General features: G+C 47.4%; 1 protein-coding gene and 1 long non-coding RNA gene across 6 annotated transcripts in view; one reads left to right on the top strand and one right to left on the bottom strand.

The window, feature by feature from the left end:
- Positions 1-794, bottom strand: part of HIF1A (hypoxia inducible factor 1 subunit alpha) — a 31098-nt gene extending 30304 nt beyond the window's left edge. Inside the window, exon 1 of the mRNA XM_048305858.1 lies at positions 574-794. Coding sequence (XP_048161815.1) covers positions 574-608 — 35 coding nt within the window. The 5' untranslated portion in view covers positions 609-794. The remainder of the gene's footprint in view (positions 1-573) is intronic.
- The window catches only part of LOC125327020, a 65717-nt gene that overhangs the window by 36713 nt on the left and 10294 nt on the right, over positions 1-18710 (top strand). For 2 of the 5 annotated variants that reach the window (XR_007204106.1, XR_007204105.1), the window contains exon 2: positions 1133-2407. This is a non-coding gene — a long non-coding RNA (uncharacterized LOC125327020). Of the gene's footprint in view, positions 1-1132; positions 10173-18710 lie in introns of those variants that run through there. The other 3 variants (XR_007204107.1, XR_007204108.1, XR_007204109.1) reach the window with 2 other exon arrangements.

The raw sequence follows: 18710 nt of genomic DNA, 5'->3' as shown, positions 1-18710 counted from the left end.
CCCTTCCCCTAATTTGCGCTAACAATCCTCGGTGAATTATTCATACTCCTCAACTCACATTGTCCACCCGCCACCCCTCCACACACCCCTTACACCTCCCCAGCGCGGCTTTTGGGGATTTTTTTTTTTAAGCTTAGTATCTCCAGATTGCGAACCGGCCCTTTTCCGCACAAAGCCAGGGCACGGCGGGCTCGGAGCGCGCCGGGCACGGGGCACGATCAATCCTTGCCCGCTCCTGTCCAGGAGCGGAGCAGCCCTCGGGTCGCTCCCCGGCACCGCGGCCGACACCGGCCACTTCCCCCCCGGCCCCGCCGGCGGCCCCGAGCCCCGGCCCGCTCCCCCCGCCGACAAAATGGCGACGTGGACGGCGGGGACGAAGAGGAGGAGGAGGAGGAGGAGAAGGAGGAATGGGAGAGTGGAGCGCTCCGCGGGCGCGCGGGGAGGGCAGTGGGGAAGAGGACGGGGAGGGGGCGGCGGTAACAAAGCAGGGGGCGGCGGGGGCCGGCAGCAGCGAGCGGGGGCCGGCAGCAGCGAGCGGGGGGAGGCGGGGGGCGGGCGGCGCGGCATCAGTACCTCTTCTTGTCGGTGACGCCGCCGGGGCTGTCCATGGCGGCGGGATGGCTTCTCCTCCCGCCGGCTCCCTGGATGCGAGGCGGCCGCGGCTCCAATGGCCGCCACGGGGCGCGGGGAGATGGCGGCGCTGGCCGGGAAGGGGCCGGGTCTGGGGCCGCGCGGGCTCAGAGCATCGGGGCACAGGCTGCGGAGAGGTGCGGGCGCCGGCGGGCGCGGCAGCAGCGGCGGCGGCAGGGGCGGCGCGGGGCCCGGCTGCGCCAGTGAGGAGCGGCGGCGCGGCCCGGCCCCTGCGCGCGGGGTCAGCTGAGCGCTCAGCTGGGCGGGGGCCGGCGCCTCACGTGCGGCGCTGTGTGCGGGGCGGGCCCGGGCCCGGCCGGCCCCTCACGGGTCCCGCAGCGCCCGCCGGCGGGGGCTCGGCCCGGCACGGCCCGCTCGCTGCCGCGCCGAGCACCGCCCGTGCGGATCTTGCAACAAATCGCACCCCTGTGGGCACAGCGCGAGGAGTTAGTCCCTTTTATTTTTTCCTTCTTTTTTCCTTTCTCAACGTAACTTTGCTCAGTGCTTGACTCCGCTGCCTTTCCCGAAGGTGTCGTAGTACTAGAACCCCAAGACGTTTACAATCATAGAATCACCGAGGTTGGAAGAGACCTTCAAGATCATCCAGTCCAAGCATCCACCTGGCACTGCCCCTGCAGCCCCTAAACCAGGTCACCCAGCGCCTCTCAAGCACCTCCAGGGATGGTGACTCCACCCCGCCCGGCCAGCCTATTCCAATGCCTGACCACCCGAACAGTGACATTTTTATTTTCTAGTATCTAATCTGAATCTCCCCTCTCTTAGCTTAAGGCCGTGTCCTCCTGTCCTCTCATTGCAGCCACGGCAGCAGAGACCAGTCCCCACCTCCCTACAACTTCCTCTCTGGGAGTTTTAGAGAGCGATGAAACCCCCCCTGAAACCCAGCTCCCGCAGCCGCTCCTCACAAGACATGTTTTCTAGTCCATTTCCAGTTAAAGGGTTCAGAACCTCACTTTAATTAAAGGGAACAGACAGCTCCACAGCCGGACAGCCCAGAAGGGGAACGGGCAGGTAATTAAGCACATTTCGAGCAAGTTTTACAACTTCCCAAACCCCAACCAAACCTAACAGCAGAGCCGGGAGGCTGGACCAGGGCTGTGCTGAGGCCCTGTGACCCCACTGCCTTCCCTGCTACCCACCCAGGCTGGCCCAAATCCAATGCCATCATCCCAGTGCCTGCGTCCAGTTTTCTCTCCCTCCTCCCCCTGTGGCAAGCCTGGCCTCAGGTACTGCTCAACTGAGAGCCCCAGGATCTCCTGCTAACCTTGGCTGGCCCTGGAGGCTCCGCAGGAGGAGCTGGACAGGGGACACCTGGCACAGCCCCGGAGGCAAGTGGTCCCTTGGATTAGGAGCCAGGACACAGCCATGGGGCAGCAGGGAGAGGAAAACTGGGGGCAGAGCCCACACATTTAAAGTTAAAAGCCTTAGCTCTGTACTCTTAACTCAGGGTTGTGTGTGTGAGCACTCTGGCGAGGCAGGAAAGGCACAGTTCCAGGCAGAGCGACCCCATGGAGCTCAGCATTTCCTTTACATCTTGTGGACTTTAAGTGACCATCTGGAGCTGAACCTTAGGAGACTACCCAGTTTGCAGCTCAGCGGTAATGATACCTTCAAAAAAAAGCAGCTTTGACAGGCATAAGTGACATTCTTGTGCTGCTGTGTGCTCGTGTGGTGACGTAAGAAACACCTGCAGGGCAAAGTGATGGTGTTTCAGTACTGCACCTTCCTAACACTTCTGCTGTGGATTCCCAACTTCCAGGTAACAAGCAGTTGTTTTTTGCATGCAGTCATGAGTGTTCTGTGTTTGGGGGGGGTTATTTATTCATTTATTTTTAACTTCATTTATTTATTTATTTATTTATAAGAAGAAGGATAAAAAGCAGTGTCCATGACATTTGATAGTAATCACAAGGAGTTCCTGTATGAAATGAATTTCTTCTGCCTGCAGCAGTCAGATACACAGAAGAGGCACAGGTGTTTCTGACTCCTTTTATTCCTTCAAGGTTTTCCATCCAAACATGGACAAAGCCCAGCTTTACTTTGCTTATGAGCTGTGACAACACGATAGCCCGTGGCAGCGTGGCTGTGAACTACTGATATTTCTGTTGTTCTGTGCTCACTGGAGCCTCGAGAAGAAAAACAATCTAAGCAGGACTCAACCTTGAGTGTCTTGCATAAGTACCAAGAAGCCCTCCCTAAGGGCTCACAGACAACTTTATCAAAATGAGGTTTAGGCAGCTGAAACATAGGAAGAAATTCAGTCATGCACTGCAGCTGTGCAATATTTCAGTCCGTTCACAGAGTCACCGTAACAGCCCCTAAAGAACTTTCTGGATAAATAGGGGGGGGATCTCCGGGTGGATGAAGAAATGACAAGGCCAGCTCAGTGTCACCTTCCCCATCAGAGCCCCTGGAACACATTGGGGGAGTTTTGGTAGTGAAGTGGTGATAACAGAGGAACTTCCATGCCTTACAGGAGGCTGGTGCAACTCAGAGCAGCCATTGCAGCTTCTCTAATCTGAATGTGAGGTTGAAGTGGTTCCTGGTGAGCCTGGCACACTTGGAAGTGAAAGCCTCTTCTGCACTTTGACTGCAGTCTCAGTGCCCTTCAAAGACGAAGAGGCACTTGATGTGGTCTGGACCAGGCACTGTCCAGTTGTAACCTCCAAAACCCACCCTACCCTACCCAGTAAGATCTTATTTTCAATCCTGTCACTCTTTGAATGACAATTTTAGTGCCTATAATCATGGGTGTCTTAGGATCCCCTTGTGCACCTTTATTACCACTATCCAAATTCACATACGGTGCAATACGTCAAAAGGGCTTCTCGTTGAGTATTCTCACATGAGGTTCTGATCACTTTAAATCACTTGGGCATAACAGCTCGAGGTGTGTTAGTGACCCCTGAGCAAAAATCACTGGAGAAAAATCCCAGTCTACACTTCGCTAATGCTGCTCAAAAGATATCAGATTTCCCAGCATGTACTGTCTGGGGAGCTGTGAATAAGTGTTGTGGTCTCCTTACGAGACACATTTCTTTCATGCCAAACATGCTTACCCCGAGCTCATAATAAAGAATAATGCTTCAAAACCCAGCTGTGTTTCAGAAGGGTGTTAGTGGAAACTTGTTCTGCAATTAAGCATTTCATACTGTAGTAGTTCTTGAGAGATGTTAAGCAAATGCTCTCCCTTACACACATCCTCCCCTTTATTAAACTTTTGCGTCACTCCTCTGAAATTCTGCATATACACTTTCTTTCCCGCTTTCCCAGTGGCTGATATCAGAAACTTATTACAGTATATGATGCCTCAGTCACTTTTCTTGACCTTTATTGCTGCTCTAAGTTCATACTCCAGCTTACGTTAGAGAACTTCCTGAACACAATGGTGTTTGCATATGACTAATTAGGGCAAATGCTCAAGCTGATGAGTCAGCAAACGGCTCGGCAAGGACAGCGGCAGCGACTTGGCAGCAGAACAAGTCGGAGTGAAGATGTGAGAAGCCTGTGGCTTTGGATGTGTTTGCTGATGAGCCAGGTGTCACCGTGATGGGCTCTGTCGGCATTTACTCTCAGGATCCAAATGCATCCCCATCAATAACGACTGTCAAAACTCCTGACTTCAGTGGGAAGAAATCGGGGGGTTAATTAAGGCATCTTCCCTCCCGAGAACACTGACCATTTCTGAGCAGGGACTCACCAGGCAGAGGGTGTTAAAGAGAAGCTTCATTTATATCTCTGGAGCTGGCAGCTCACATCACAGGGGTGTCACAAACAACCTCAGCACTGGCTTTCCTGGGCTTTTGCTTCATTGTACAGCTTCATTGTACAGCTTCATTGTACATTGTACAGGGAATTAACACTCATTGGTTCAATAATTAAGCTATAATGAAGGGTACATTCTAGTCTATCAATATTTGACAAAAACACCTGTCTTGCTCACAGCGCCACTGTGGAGTGTTGATTTGACAGAGAAATGACACGAGGTCTCAAATGCTGTGCAGACCCAGGGCTCTGTGACACAGGCTAATGGTTGTTACTACAACTTACTGTGCTTAACTTAACTGTGCAAGAACCTGAGATGTTTGGTGGTCAACTCATTCCACAATAGAAAAATGAATTGAAATTTGAATCAAATTCAAACTCAACCACTGGCATTGGAAGCCTAATGCTGCTGTTTCTCAAATACGGAATATTGTCTGAAACAAGAGTACGTGATGGGAGACACAATCTCCCTTTGGCAACTGCTGTTTCCTCTGGTCTTTTCTAACCTCAGTATTTCTCCTCTCCTTCTTGTGCCAAGATCTTGTTTATTTTTCCTTTCGCATCTGCACAATCCACATTTTTTAAACTACGACCCCCTCTTCGAGCTTGCTCGGGTCAGTGTACACTTAGGCATTTGGAAATACTCTCTGGATTGTTATTTGTACACAGGTACCCCCATATGGTAACAAATTCTGCAGTATAATAAAAGCACTATGTCCAATTCAGTGCAGTTAGATTTGGGGAAGGATTTTCTACCTATGAAAGGAGTTTAACAGATGAAAACGAAAGGCAAGCAGACACTCAGCAGGCTACACTGTACAGTTTCACCAGTCAGCTGCATCCTGCCTATCCCAGGTCCCTCCTGAGCAGATACTGCCAATTGCACAATGGATTTCCTGATGTGGACAAAAACCAGCATGGCATTTTAAATTTGTCCTTACAGAAAAGATGGGTTTGTGGTCAAAGCCCTGAACAAAGACTCTGGGGGCCAAGGTTTGGTTCCAGGCTTCCTGGAAGACTCTATGCGACTCACTTAGAGAAAGGCTTTCTGATTTCAATGTTTTGCCACAGTGCGGAGTGGAGGAATCCACTGCGTGCTGTGCACGAAGTCCAGCTCCCCATGCAGCAAAGTGGCAGATCTGGAACCCTCAGGAAGCAGCTGAGGCAGGGAGCAACTGAGACAACCACAATGTAAACACAGAAAAAAAGGAGTGCTGCGTGATCCCATGGCCTTGTCAAAACCAGATCCAGGTTTTGGCTTTCAAGATGTGTCTGTGCTCAGTATCCCCATCTGGTAACTCCACATTGCAGTAAGTCACTTGGAAAAAGCAGGTGAAGTCTGGGGGCTAAAGTGCTCTCTTGGAGGTCAGAGATGCTTGTTCAGCTTCTGTCCTGTCCAGCTCAGACCAAGGTTTGGCAAAAACTTTGGAAAATCTTCCCTTTTTCTCTCCTCTGGGAACTGTTTTGATTTAGCCCCGTAAGTGCTGTTTCCAGAGGAACGCTTGGAACATGAAGAAGCTGAGTTTAAATCCTCCCACCAAAACAGGCAAAAGAGATTTGGGCAGAGCTTTCCCTGCTCAGAGTGCCTGAACAGTGGTTTTATGTTCCTCGGTGTGATCCTGAGTACTCCTGAGCTTACCAAGAGCTGTTTTCATGGCCATCTGTCTCACTGTGTGAGATGGAGACACAATCACCTCCTTTCCTCCTCTTCTCTGCTCACACACTTCAAGCACAGCTTTCTTGCGAGGCTGTGGTGACCAGGGCAGCACAGTCTGTCATCACAGTGGGAAGCAGGACACTGGCTGGTTCTCCTTGTGACCCACAAAGTGGTTTTAACCCACATCTCTGGAGCCAGCAGGACACTCCCCATATGCCAACCAGCCCATAACACCTCAGACCTACCGGGCTAGTTTTACTTTCTTATTTGCACTGCTTCCCTTTTGAAGGCACTACAAACACAAGTGAAACGCTTTGAGGACAGGGAAGGAAAGCCAGACGAGCAGCCAGCAGGAGCAGCGTGAATGGGGTGACAGTCTTTGCATAAGTTATAACCTAGAGCAGAGGGAATATGCCTTTCTCAGAAGGAGTGGTTTCAATTTCATGCAGATTTCTGACTCCTACAGCTAGTTATGATCCGCAGGAACATTCAGAAAGAGTTTTTTTTTTTCCTTCTTTTGATCCTTTTCATCCCTCCTACAAAGACCTTTGTTATTTTATAGCCTGGACCACAAGTTTCTCACACAGAGCAAGAAAGAGTCCAAAATAAATTAAAAGATGAAATTAAATGGACTGCACTTGTAATGAAAAGGTAAAGGTGACCAAACTCTTTTACCTGATGCAACATAACGAAGTTTCAAATTCTGATTGAATTTTTTCCTGGTTTGACATTAAAACACACTTTCTTTCCAATTATACAGTTTCTTAAGTGTTTCTGCCTAACATTTCTCCAACTTGGATCTAGCTAAAAGACAAAGGGCTTGAGGTTTTATTTGTTTGTTTGTTTGTTTTCCCAGCAACATAGTAGAAAATGCAGTGCAAGCTTTAATGACTATGTCTGTTTTAACATGCCTTTTGGAGGACTGTAGGCATTTATGGGGGAACAAGGTAATTAACATATTACTTGGGCATGCAAAGACAAGTTCAAAGCAGCTGTCTTTCTTCTCTTGATATGGCAACACAATCATTAAAACAATGCCTTCTTATATCTTTCTTTTTTTCCTCTCTGTGTTCACAGACCACTCAAGTTGCTTGTTTAAGTCAAAGCTTTAAGAGCTTGCCAAATTTTCTGGACCAGTAATTTCTGTCTCTAACACACTGTTCCCTCTTACTTATTTGAAGTAGCAAAATAAAAATCAATACCTCAATCCCTTTAAGGAAATGTTGAACTCAAGTGCTCCCATAATCTCATTTCAGCCTCTAAATAAATTACTTCTATAGTACATCCATTTTTCTTCCAAACTTTCCAGATTTTCCACCTATTAATCTAGAACCTTCATGGTTCTTCACATTAATCTCACCTTCACGGATGTGGTGAGAGGTGGGTTTAGCTGATCCAGCCCACTGTGAGAGGTGTCAGGTACCCCTGAAAAATCTGGGAAGCACAAGCAGATGGAGGAAGGATCCTGTTGAGACACTTCCTGCCATGCAGAAATCCAGGTGGGTAGGTGAGGGGGGATGCCTAAACCGGTGTTTCTAAATCACAGGGTCAAGGAGCCGATTGTTGCTCTAGGCAGAAACAAGCACCCTGCCAGCTTGATAACAACAGAGCTGAGACACAGATTACAGTTCCTTTAATTTTCTTCCAGTTAATTAAATGATCAATTGCAGCGCTGGCTTTCAGCCATGGCAGTGCCAGCTGAAATGAGCTCTCCAGCTTCTGAGAGGGTAATCAATAGGCATCATTTGCAGCAGCGATGTAGGGCTTTATTTTAAAGCCAAATATTAAGATGCAGAGGCAACATACTGCTCAGCAAACAGATCTTCAGCCCCCAAAAAATTCCCAGTGAAGAATGGCACAAGTATTTACAGCTTTAGCTTGCATTGTGTTTTCACTTCTCTGCTTACCATAGACTTCCTGCATGACCACAGAAAAAACACTTAGGTCCAGATATGCAAAAGTATCTGGCAGCTGAGATAAAAATCAGTTGGACCTAGATACATAAATAGTCTGTGGATCTGGTCCTTTGGAAAGGAGACTGAGTTCTCCACTTAGGAACGGTGTAATAGATACTTTCTACCAGAACTGCAACAACTCCTGGCACAAAAAGCCAAGGCCAAGTAAGAGCTGAGGTTGGGCAGTGACTGAACAGCTCCAGGTATCTGGCCACAAAGCAGCATCTGAGCATTCTGCCTGGTGTCTTCTCCTCAGTGCTACCCACCTTAGCCAGCAGCAAGAGAGACCAGCATATCCTTTGATGGCTTTCCAGTTGTTTTCTTGGTTCAAACTCTCCATTCCTTTAGCTGGAGATGCTGTGGAGAGCAGGAAGGATGAAGTGTGAGGCAGTGAACAAGGACCACCAGTGCTGGGTTGTCAGAGCACTTTGGCAGGTGAGAAAATCAGAAAAAGTAATATAATGGAGGCATAGAATGGGCTGGGGGCATTCCTATATTGTTAAGGAGGAATTAGGCAAGGTTCTGGTAGGAACTAATAACCCCAGCATTTCAGAGCCCAGGAAACCCCTGGGTTTATATGCCAAAAGATGTCAACACAGGATGGAAGGAGTTTGCCAGGGAACTGAGTAAGCAAAATTCAGAACCATAATGACAAAGTTGGTGCATCAAACCTCACTTTACTATCTTGAGATCAAGTGTTAAATAATGAAATGTTCATCTGTAAGAGGCAACTCATAAGCGTGGGAAACAAAGATTTGTAGGAACTTGATCTAGATAAGAATGACCACAGCCCTCACTGTTTTCAGAACCAAATGAAAATTTGTTTATGCTGACTGCTTTTGCTCAGGGCAAGCCTTTAGCACATATAGGTATTCATGCACTCAACAGAGAGAGACACACAAGCTAATCAATTTTTGTTTTTTGGAACAAGAGAAAAAGTTGGTTCATGGATGTAATTTTCATTTTTAGTTGAGAAGCCCTTGGTTCATCATGAACAAAGCACATCATCACAAAAATGGATGGCAAGGGGAGAAACCAGTTAAATTTCATCACCATTTCGTGACTTTATTTTTAAAAATGCAAGAGGATTGTAGCAATAGCATCTCTACTACTCATTTATTTTACTAGAACTGTTACGCAAAACTGAGAGAAGGCAGCACTGCTGCAATCTCCCCCAGGTAAAAGCAAGCGTAGGCCTGAGTACAGCAGCTCGTGGATTACTGATAGGACCAGCAGCTGAACAACTTCTCCCAAAGCAGCAGAAAAGAAATCTAATTGCAGGAGTAGAGCATGTATTTCTGAGAGGGAAGGATCCATTCTGGTCTAACAGGAACACTTTTGAAAGGTTTTAAATTCATATAAGCTTGAAAATAAACAAACAAAAATCAACCCCTTAGGGAATGACCTCAGTGACATCTGAGGCTCCTCTCTAGCCAGCCTGGCTGGCTGAGCAGTGTCCCTTACTTGGCATCTTGGTGTGACCTTTCTTCCCCACAGGTATGTGCAGAGGAGGGGGCAGAGCTCGTGTGAGGTGTCCCCAGTGCACCACACCGCAGCAAAGGCAGGGACAGGCAGCCTGCCCCGACTCTGTGGCTTCTCAGTGGAAGAGATGTGAAAACACAGCCACAAAAATAAAACCCAATAAAACCCACCCCTTTTCCCCTCAAAATAGGCTTGGCTCAATCCAAAGGTCATTGTCAGCCCACTGACTTCTTCTAGATCACATAGACAACCCGTCAGCTCCTCAGGGATTCAGTCTCCAAATTCACAGATCTGTGAGGTAACCACAATCTTCCTAACAGAGATTTTTTACAAACAAAAAGTCCCTCATATGTTTTTACTCCATCAAGAAAAGACAAGTAGCTTGCATCATACAACTTTTATGGTTTTTCCCTGCTAAGCAAACTCATGTTAAAAAAAGGCTGAAAGTGACCTAAATGAGCAAAAAACTACCCAGGAGCAATGTTTATTTTGCAGAACAGAATTCTGTTCAGGAGCCCTCATTAATGTGAAAAGTTTCCGCATGACCTCAGAGTTTCTGTAGCCTGTGAGCGTCCTGCAGCCTCTGCTGCATGTAAAGAAATGGTAAAGAAATTGCTGCTGCAACCCCGTGGAGAGAGTAATGAAGTTCTGTCAATCATGTCTGAGACAGCACGAGTGGTTTATTTTTTAAAATAAATTATAAAACCGCACATCTCAGTGCAAGAACTTTAATTGTGCAGATGGATTCTCACCTGAAAAATGCTGCTAAGCAGAGGCAGCTGCTGGTCCCAGGGCTGTGGCTAGTGTCAGACACATCCTGAGGTTGGATGTGACCACCTTCAAAGTGCTGAATATCAGTGAAATCAGGCCAAGCTCTTGCTGGCTTATAGGAAGGGTATGAGGAAAAAAATAATTTCCTGGAGTTAGCCAATTTATCAGACCAGAGAAAGTCCATAATCTCATCGATTAGCATCTCTTCTTCTGTTGGCCCTCTCTAATCTCTCCTGTCTGGGCAACTCCTCCCAAACACCTCATTGCTAAATAGCAATTAAAGCATAAGTACATTAGCAAGTCCATATTGTAAACTGGCTTGCAAGCCACACAGTGCTGCCAACCCTCTCCGTGGCAGTGGAGCTCTGCCTCATCTCTGGCCACTTTCCCGTGCTAGGAGTATTGATCCATCCCTCTCAAACAACACCAGAGTTCATGTCCCACTGTAACACCATTTTGACCTTTAGGAAGTGACTGCAGCTTCTGCAGGGCAGGAGGTGTTAAATGGGTTCAGGTCATTGGCCCTGTTCCCAGGCAGCTCCTGCTCCAGCAACTGCTTTTTTCTCTCCACTTGACCAGGCCAGAAGTTGTCCTTTCTCTTTTCAGATGATGGGAAATGTTCATACTCAGTCATATATGCAATGGCATTTTGCAACTCTTCAGTCAGTTCTCTCTGCAGCACTGACAGTTTGCTCACAGAGCCCATCAGGCCAGGGAAACCCAGGGCTTTCAGTAGCTTATCTCCAGGAATATGGGGATCAGCCATGGAAACCTGTCTCCATTTACCCTGCTGGGTGTGCAGAGGAGCTGGGATGGGGTTTGTGAAGTTGAGGCAAAGGGGTTTTGACAGGAAACCATTGTCTGGGGAGGGAACCAGGTGTGATAACCCCTGCAGATGGGGACTCTCTCACTGCCAAATTGAGGGGATGTGCATAGAAGAGGGGAGGACAGGCAGCAGGAAGGCACTGACTCCATATTTCCCCCATACACAAAATAATCTCTGTTTTCCCAAGTCATCTCTGTGACGTTTTGCTGTGGCAGGGTCATAAGCAGCAGTTTCCCAGGAATTAAATGGGACACTGCTCCAAAGCACGTTGACTCAGTTTGCTGATGCTGCTGAACACACGAGTTTGCGGGCAAGCTGTTCCCCCTTTGCTGCTCCGTTCCTTCTGCATATCAGCATGGCCAAGTTCACTTCCCCTGTGGTGAAACAAGGAGCTAAAGAGTTATTTTAGAGTCCTGAAGACTTGTGTGAGAGCATGGTGAGGGCCTCCTCACTTGTTTTCATGCCATTTTGGTGGAGAAGCAAATAGCCAAGCCTAGAAAGAGGGAGGCTTTCCCAGGACATCCTTGGGGGTCCCTGAGCTCCTGAAGTACACAGGGGATGGGTAAAAGGACAGAAGTGGCCCTAGAGCACAGGGATGGTGAACACATGACTCAGCCATGAAGTGGTTTCAGCAGAGGGATGGTAATGCACAAGCAGCAAGATGGGAGCCACCAGCACAACATTTCCTGTTAACCACACACCAGACTTGCTTGGCTTTCCAAGGAAAAGATACCAAGGAGGGGAAACAGGGATCTGCTGAGTAGCCATGGCTTGGTCCATGCTAAAACCTTAGACATAAAAGATAAGAGAGGTCTGAGTACACATGAGAGCTGCAGCAGGAAATGAAAACTAAACAGGGGTAGAAGCAGGGTGAGCCCTGCAGAGAGGCAGGAGAGAGCCCGCAGTCTGGCAGAGGTCTGGCAGCGCTGGGAAAGTGCCCACCAGCCCTGCACAGAGCTCCAGTCTGAGCTGGGGCTTTCCCAGGTGGGCTCTGCTTTTTTTTCCTCTCCAGCAAAGGGGATTTTTGTTGGGGCAGTGATCCTGTGCAGGGCTGGCTGTGGGGCAATGCTGCCATCCCTGTTGTGAGTTACTTTAATAAACACTCTCTGCCAGCAGCCTTTTAATGGGAGCTTTGCCTCTGGAGGATGTGACGTGTGGTAACAGTCTGTCTGCAGAAACACTTGCCCATCTGTGTGCAGAGAGAGGCCAAACTAGGAGTTTTCTCCTTATTCACACATGCACAACACACAAAAGCGGTGTGTTTTTAACCTAAAACTTGAATGTTTTTGTGGAGCACGAGCACAGCGCTGTCAGATGCTGGGGGATAATTTTTCTCTCCATCACACACAGCAGGATCTGCTTCCAGGCTGCCCCATAGTAGCTGCTCGGAGTGCCTCTCTTTATCCTGGTGGAATATATTTTATGCTTCCCAGCACTTGGATTTACTGAAGTCCAGTACTTACAGAAAGCCACTGGATATTAAAAAAAAGCACTTGGATTAAAACTGTAAAAATGTACAATGTTAATAGCAGCACTGATTTTTTAAGGAGTTAACATGTGGAAAATAGAGCTGACCGCATTTCGTAAATGTTTAAAGGATGAATGGTATTTTGTGGCAAAATGCTTTTTACTGGCAGGTGGGGAGGGAGCATCTGAGGCAGAGGGACTAAATGACATAAATTTGTCTTCCTGTGTATTTTGGAACATGATTTATTTGTGTCCATTGACATGACAGCTTTTTTTGGTAATTTCTTCGTTTCCCAGCAAAGAAGCCTTAATCTCCTTACTGGAAATTGTACTATTTATGCAGAAAATCCTGCCCCTGAGATTGCTTGAGATCATGAGTTATGTAACCCAAACAGATGGAGCTGGAACTTTTTTTTTGAATGTCAATTCATATTATAATCCCAACGGGCTGCAATCATTTATCAGCTCATTTGTAGCATAGAAAAAATAGACTGAGGATTTAAAATGGGCGTTTAATATACACTTCCACAGGAACACTTATGCCAGTGATAAGACTGTCACTAAATACCAACAGTAATAGCACTTATTACAGACTTTCCTCATTCTTATGAACACAAGGGCTCTGTGTGACACACACAATAGTATGGGCATGATATTATGACCCTCACCCTGCCACAACATGTCTATGGCTGTATTTACCCATTGGATAGATGAGTTTATCTGCAGTGCTGAAGTCAGACCTGGGAGTACCTGGGAGATCAAAACTGGTGAATAAGCGGGAAGGGAGAGGCAGAGGAGAGCAGGGTTGGAGCAGTCCAGGGCAGGGCAGTCAGTGTGGGGAACCTGATTAATGCTGCCTTGTCCAACTCTGGAGCAGTACTAAGCCTTGTAGTGATGAATCACCCATCCAGCTGATCACGTGGGTGCACTGTAAAAGCCAATATATCATACACAATACCTAGCTTTAAATTTCACATTTGCTTAATAGTCCTTTTGCTAATATGGTCAGGCAGATAAAATCCTAAAAGGCTCAATTACCCTTGCAGAAATCTTATCCTTTTATTGTTACTAATGTGGCTGTTCTCTTTTCATGGGACTCTGAATCAAGACCATAGGAAAAAGAGGATGAAAAGGGATGGCAGGGAAAGGTAATAAGATTATTCCAAAAGAGAATTAATATAAATGGAGTAGCTAGGTGTTCTTAAAACTGACAAGGGCTTGATCAGATAAATTTGGGAGGAAGAAGAGAAAACAAAAGATTAATTTTAACACAAATATAATGTTCTATCAAGGTGAAGTTTACAAGGGCTTAGAGAAAAAAAAGCTACTGCATTTAGATACAAACTTAGTCCCACCACATTACTTTTACTCCATTCTGTGGGAATTCCCACTGTGACACATTTGCATATTTGGGCCCAAACTGTAATCTAAGGCTCAAACCACGACAACGAGCTTTGCTAGAGGAGAGCTTTCAGTGCAACCACAGAAAGCTGAAGCAGAGCTCCTGGCATGACGCAGAACTTTCTGCAAAAGCAAAAACAACACCAAGGGATGATGCAGCTGCCAAGGCCGGGTTCAGGGGTCTGTGCACTGAGCTTGACCCCCATAGACCTGTCTGTGTGATGTGTTCAGGTGTCACTGCACAACCACTTGGTTCCAGCAACGGGTGTAAGGTGGTGGAATGGGCTCTGGGCCAGGGAATGTAACAGAGACCCCAAGACCTGGTCTGTCTCCAACACCCTCTACAACCTTTCCACACATCTGTGGAGGCATTTAACTCTTCTTGAGACTGTTGTGGTGCTTGCCCTCTGGGTTGTAATTCCCAGGGATGTGACCCAGGATTATGGCAACAGCTCAGGCTCCATTGCAAGACCAAACCTTACCTTTTGATCCCATCTTTCATTTTGCTAAAGATCAAGCACTTCCTCTGGGGAAAACTTTCAGGGGACCAGCCTAGGAAACTGAGCCAGAGAGCTGCTGGCAGCCAGGCATGTCAGCATCAGCCCTTGTCAGGTCTCACCACTGACAACAGATCTTACAGTGAAAATATTTCTGAACAGGACAGCAAAAACCAAGTCAGCAGTTAAATATTTAAATCCAGATGTGCTTACGGTCTCTAAATTCTCCCATCCACTCTAGCTTCACTTTTTTTCCCCTTCTCATATTGCTTTTAAGACTGCAGAGAGAACAATATATTTTAGTGAAGCATCAAGTGATGGAGATTGTTAAAATATGGTCTGACAGTAGAAGGAATTACAACAATTCAAAGATAGGCCCAATATAGCCAGGGGAGTGCCATTGCTTATACACAATGCTAAGCAGCACCTTGATCTCCTTTCTTCTGGGCTGGGGGCTTTACCTACTTAGTACTACTAATGTGAGAAAAATTAAAATGAGTTTTTAATTCATTCTGGATCTTGGCCAGTTAATTAATTTAGTTAGATGATTTTCTATTAGCCAAAAAACTTCAAAGATCCCATTTTTCTTCCCCCCCCCCCCCTTTTTTTTTTCCTCACAAGAAAAGTAATGACCTTCTGCTTGTAAATATATGTAAATGTTTACCTGAGCAGGATTTTGCTCAGGCTTATAAAGCGTGAGCTTTCTTTAGAATAGCTTTTCCCTGGATGATGTAATTTACTTGACTGGGTATTTTCTATCCTTGCACAACTCCGTTAGTCGATCTAAGCAGATTAACCTAAGCACCAACCTGGCACTCGCTTCGCCAAACAGTTATTCAGTGCCTTGCAGAGAAGGACTGTTATTTTGGGGAGGCAAAAGAATCCCTTCTGTGTGCCTGAGATGACTTTCAGATGGGTGTTAGTCTGTTTGTGTGTAAATAGGTCTGAAAGCTCCAAGGACTGATGGGCAAGAGGAGCCAGATAGTGTATTAGCAGTTACGTAATGGGAGCAGCTCTAAGAGGAGAGAAAAATGCTGTTTTCTCCCCATTGTTGCAATGACAGTTGAGAGTCAGATGATTTAAAGGGCATAGAGAAGGTTTTAAAGAGAGCATCCACAGCCCTGGTTATGTTCCCTAAATCTTCAGCCCCACAGAGTTCTTGGTATCAGAGTCTGGGTTTGTGGAGGATGGGGGAAAAAAGAGGGGGCGGGGAGAAACAAGGTTTATTTTAGCAAAAAATGATTCTCATACAGGGGAAGGGTGACAGACTGAGGGCTTTCAGGAAATGTTTTGTTTAAACTGAAAGCACAGAATGCGGGAAGCAGATTCAAGCCATCCCCACAGCACGCTCCAAAATGCTTCAGCATCACCCGGTCAGTCTGCCCTTAAGGGCGAGATAATTACAGCTGTGCTGTCTGAACGAGGGATTTTTTGGTTCACTGATCAAAAATCTTCCTTGAATCAACTTGACATTTGACTCCCTGTTTTTGTTAGAGTTTTGGGGAGCTCGGCATTTCCCCTCTTTTCACTTAAAATTTTTAATGTCATTCAGGCAATGTTCAAGAAAACAATTTTTCATTAGAGCTAGGGAGATTTTAAGGCAAAAAGGCATCATGGGTAATTTTGTTATCATAAAAGTACTTCCAAAATTCAGCTCAGATAACTTGTTCACCCCAAAACTGCAGGCCCCTGTGGTGAAATTTCTTTCTGCATTTCTAGTGAGCTCTGAACTAATACTCAATTTCTCAATATTCCTGCCTATTAAAGACATACATTTGGCATATCCAATCACATCTCCCTCTTGTGGCTACTTCCCCGGACTAAAACGACCTGCTATTTACTTGGCATTATATAGGATTATATGGGTTGTACCCCATTTTCCAGCCCTGAGCTCTGCTGATGACAGTACGTGGGTGTTTGAGGGGCTACATCACCATTTCCAGACCTGTGCTTCCCAAACAAGATGTCACCAACCCCCTCTCTGAGCTTGGGGACACCAATATCAGACTGGAGGGTCCTGCCAGCCCTGCTCCAACCAGCTCATCTTTTAGACAAGCCAAGAGAGTTGTTAGGAAAGAAAATGCTTCTGTGTCTGAGTGATGGGCAGCTGAACAATTGTTTGTTTCATCACACAATCCTGATGAAACTTGGGCTTTATAAGGAGTTTTGCCCTCTTGAGCCCTTGTGGAGATTTCCCCTTAAATTACAGCGTTTTGCTGCTCCCCACTTGGGTTTTACAAATAGCTGCTTTTATAAGTACATTTATCCTCCTGCTAACGGTTTCACAGCAAATGATATTTCATTTTGATGAGAAAGCTTTTGAGCTGAAGCCAAATTGCTGCAGGCAAAGCAGATTTTGTTTTCCTACAGTTTAATCAGTAGGAAATTAAGAGGCCAATATTGTGTTGCCACAGACGTGGAAGCAAGCAGCTGCCTTTGCTCGGGTGAGTTTTTCCTCTCCTGCACTCCCCGGGACACAACCAGGAGTCAAAAGCCACACTGTCTAACATAAATCCAATGGTCTCAACCCTCAGCCCATGTAAATCAGCGTTGCTCCACCAGGAGCAGGTTTACAGCCTTTGCATCAGTCAGCAGGTACAGAGCATCCCTCACAGAATAGCCTGTGATCATCCAACCTCTCTCATTTGTTTAAAATTCAATTTTATGTTTTAAGAGAAAATTGAAGGCGTAATACAGATTCCTGTTTGTGTCCTTGCCTCCAGGGAAGGCAGCTCCTAAGCAGCTGCTGGCAGCTGGTCAGACAGTACGAAAATCTACTGGAACTCTATATATAGATATTTTCATGCTGTCTGGAAGGGTCAAGGGTTTGCTGCTCCAAGGGAAGGTGTTTCAACGCAAGCATTAATGCGACATTCTATTTACAAGGGGGTGACTCAGCCACAGAAATATGTGCCTTTTATCACACATTTGTAACTCAGTGAAAAAACAAGTTTAGGGGACTTCAGTGTGCTTATTCCACAGCTCAAATTGTCCATCCAAAAGATGTTTATCTCACAGGTTTTAGCTAATGTTAGACAGTATGGACTAAATGCTTTCCAAGCATATGGATTTTCTGTGGGAAATGCAATACCTGTGTTTCTGTAAAACAGACCCCGCAGTGTGATTTAGGTGATGGCTTCCCAGTACATGCATGAAAAATGATGAGGGACCTGTAAATTCTGCAAGGATCTGTCCCCACGCAGTCTCACTTCACAGCAAAAGGCTTGCTATACATCCAGCACCCATCCTCGGGAGCGAAAGCTCCTCGCCGGGATGCAGAGTGATTCCAGAGGAGTTTTCTGCGGTCGGCACAGAGGAATGCTGCCAGCAGCCGCCCTGCAGGGCTGGAGCGCTCGGACTTCTACCCGGGGTCATCTGAGGCTAAGAGCAGGGGGGGCCACGTTGGCTCAGGCTCCTCCTGCCCTCTTCTAATCAGGATCAAACCAAAACTCATCCTAGTGCCGGGCCTGGCCCCCCTGCTTCAGCCCGGGGCGGGGGATTTCCACCCGCTTTGCCGGGTTTTTAAGGGGAGACATCTGCGAACTCCAGCTCTCCCCGGCTCTCCTTGTGTTCGTGTTGGAGCAGGCTCAGCCTGGGAGACCCGACGGGCTGGAGCCGGGAGCGGGGGAGCAGCCGGGAGATGCCCGCACTGAATGGCTGTGAAAAAACCCTCTTGAGAGGATGGCACCGGGCTGTGGCGCTACCCAAAGCCAGCTGAGCTGCCTCCCACCCTAAACAGGTCCCCCCACGCCGCCAGCCATCCCCTGCACAGCATCCAGAGCCCGTGGCGGGGCTGATCCGTATATTCAACAGGGAAGGAGCATCTTCCATCCCTGCCCCGGCGTTCAGCGGCTTTCCGGGGAAGGCAGCTGCTGGTAGCTCATTGTAGCAGAGGAGGGGCGGCATGGAAACCCTTGTCACCCTTCTCAAGGTTTCCTCACGAGGAGAGTCAGCACTTTATCATATCGCTGGCGGAAACCATTTAGAAGCTCCTTAATTAGCCCGTGGTGTCAGGCAGTTCCTGTGCCGGCGGCTGGTTGGGTCTGGGTGACACCACAGGCTTCGTTTTGTCACATGGAAAAAGTTTTCGTGTAAACCACAGCAAAACCGTGTGTTTGCCTGACTACCCGGCGGGCTGGGGGCAGCGAGAGGACGTGGAGAGGGGGCACTCATGTCACACAGGATTTGTGTGACGTCCTGATAGAGAGCGACAGGCTCTGGACGAGCTGGACTTCTGTAGG

Source organism: Corvus hawaiiensis, chromosome 6 (genome assembly GCF_020740725.1).
Source record: "Corvus hawaiiensis isolate bCorHaw1 chromosome 6, bCorHaw1.pri.cur, whole genome shotgun sequence".
In the NCBI taxonomy this organism is placed as follows: Eukaryota; Metazoa; Chordata; class Aves; order Passeriformes; family Corvidae; genus Corvus; species Corvus hawaiiensis.
The sequence above is the reverse complement of the archived record's forward strand: the minus strand, read 5'-3'. Positions and strand labels throughout refer to the sequence as shown.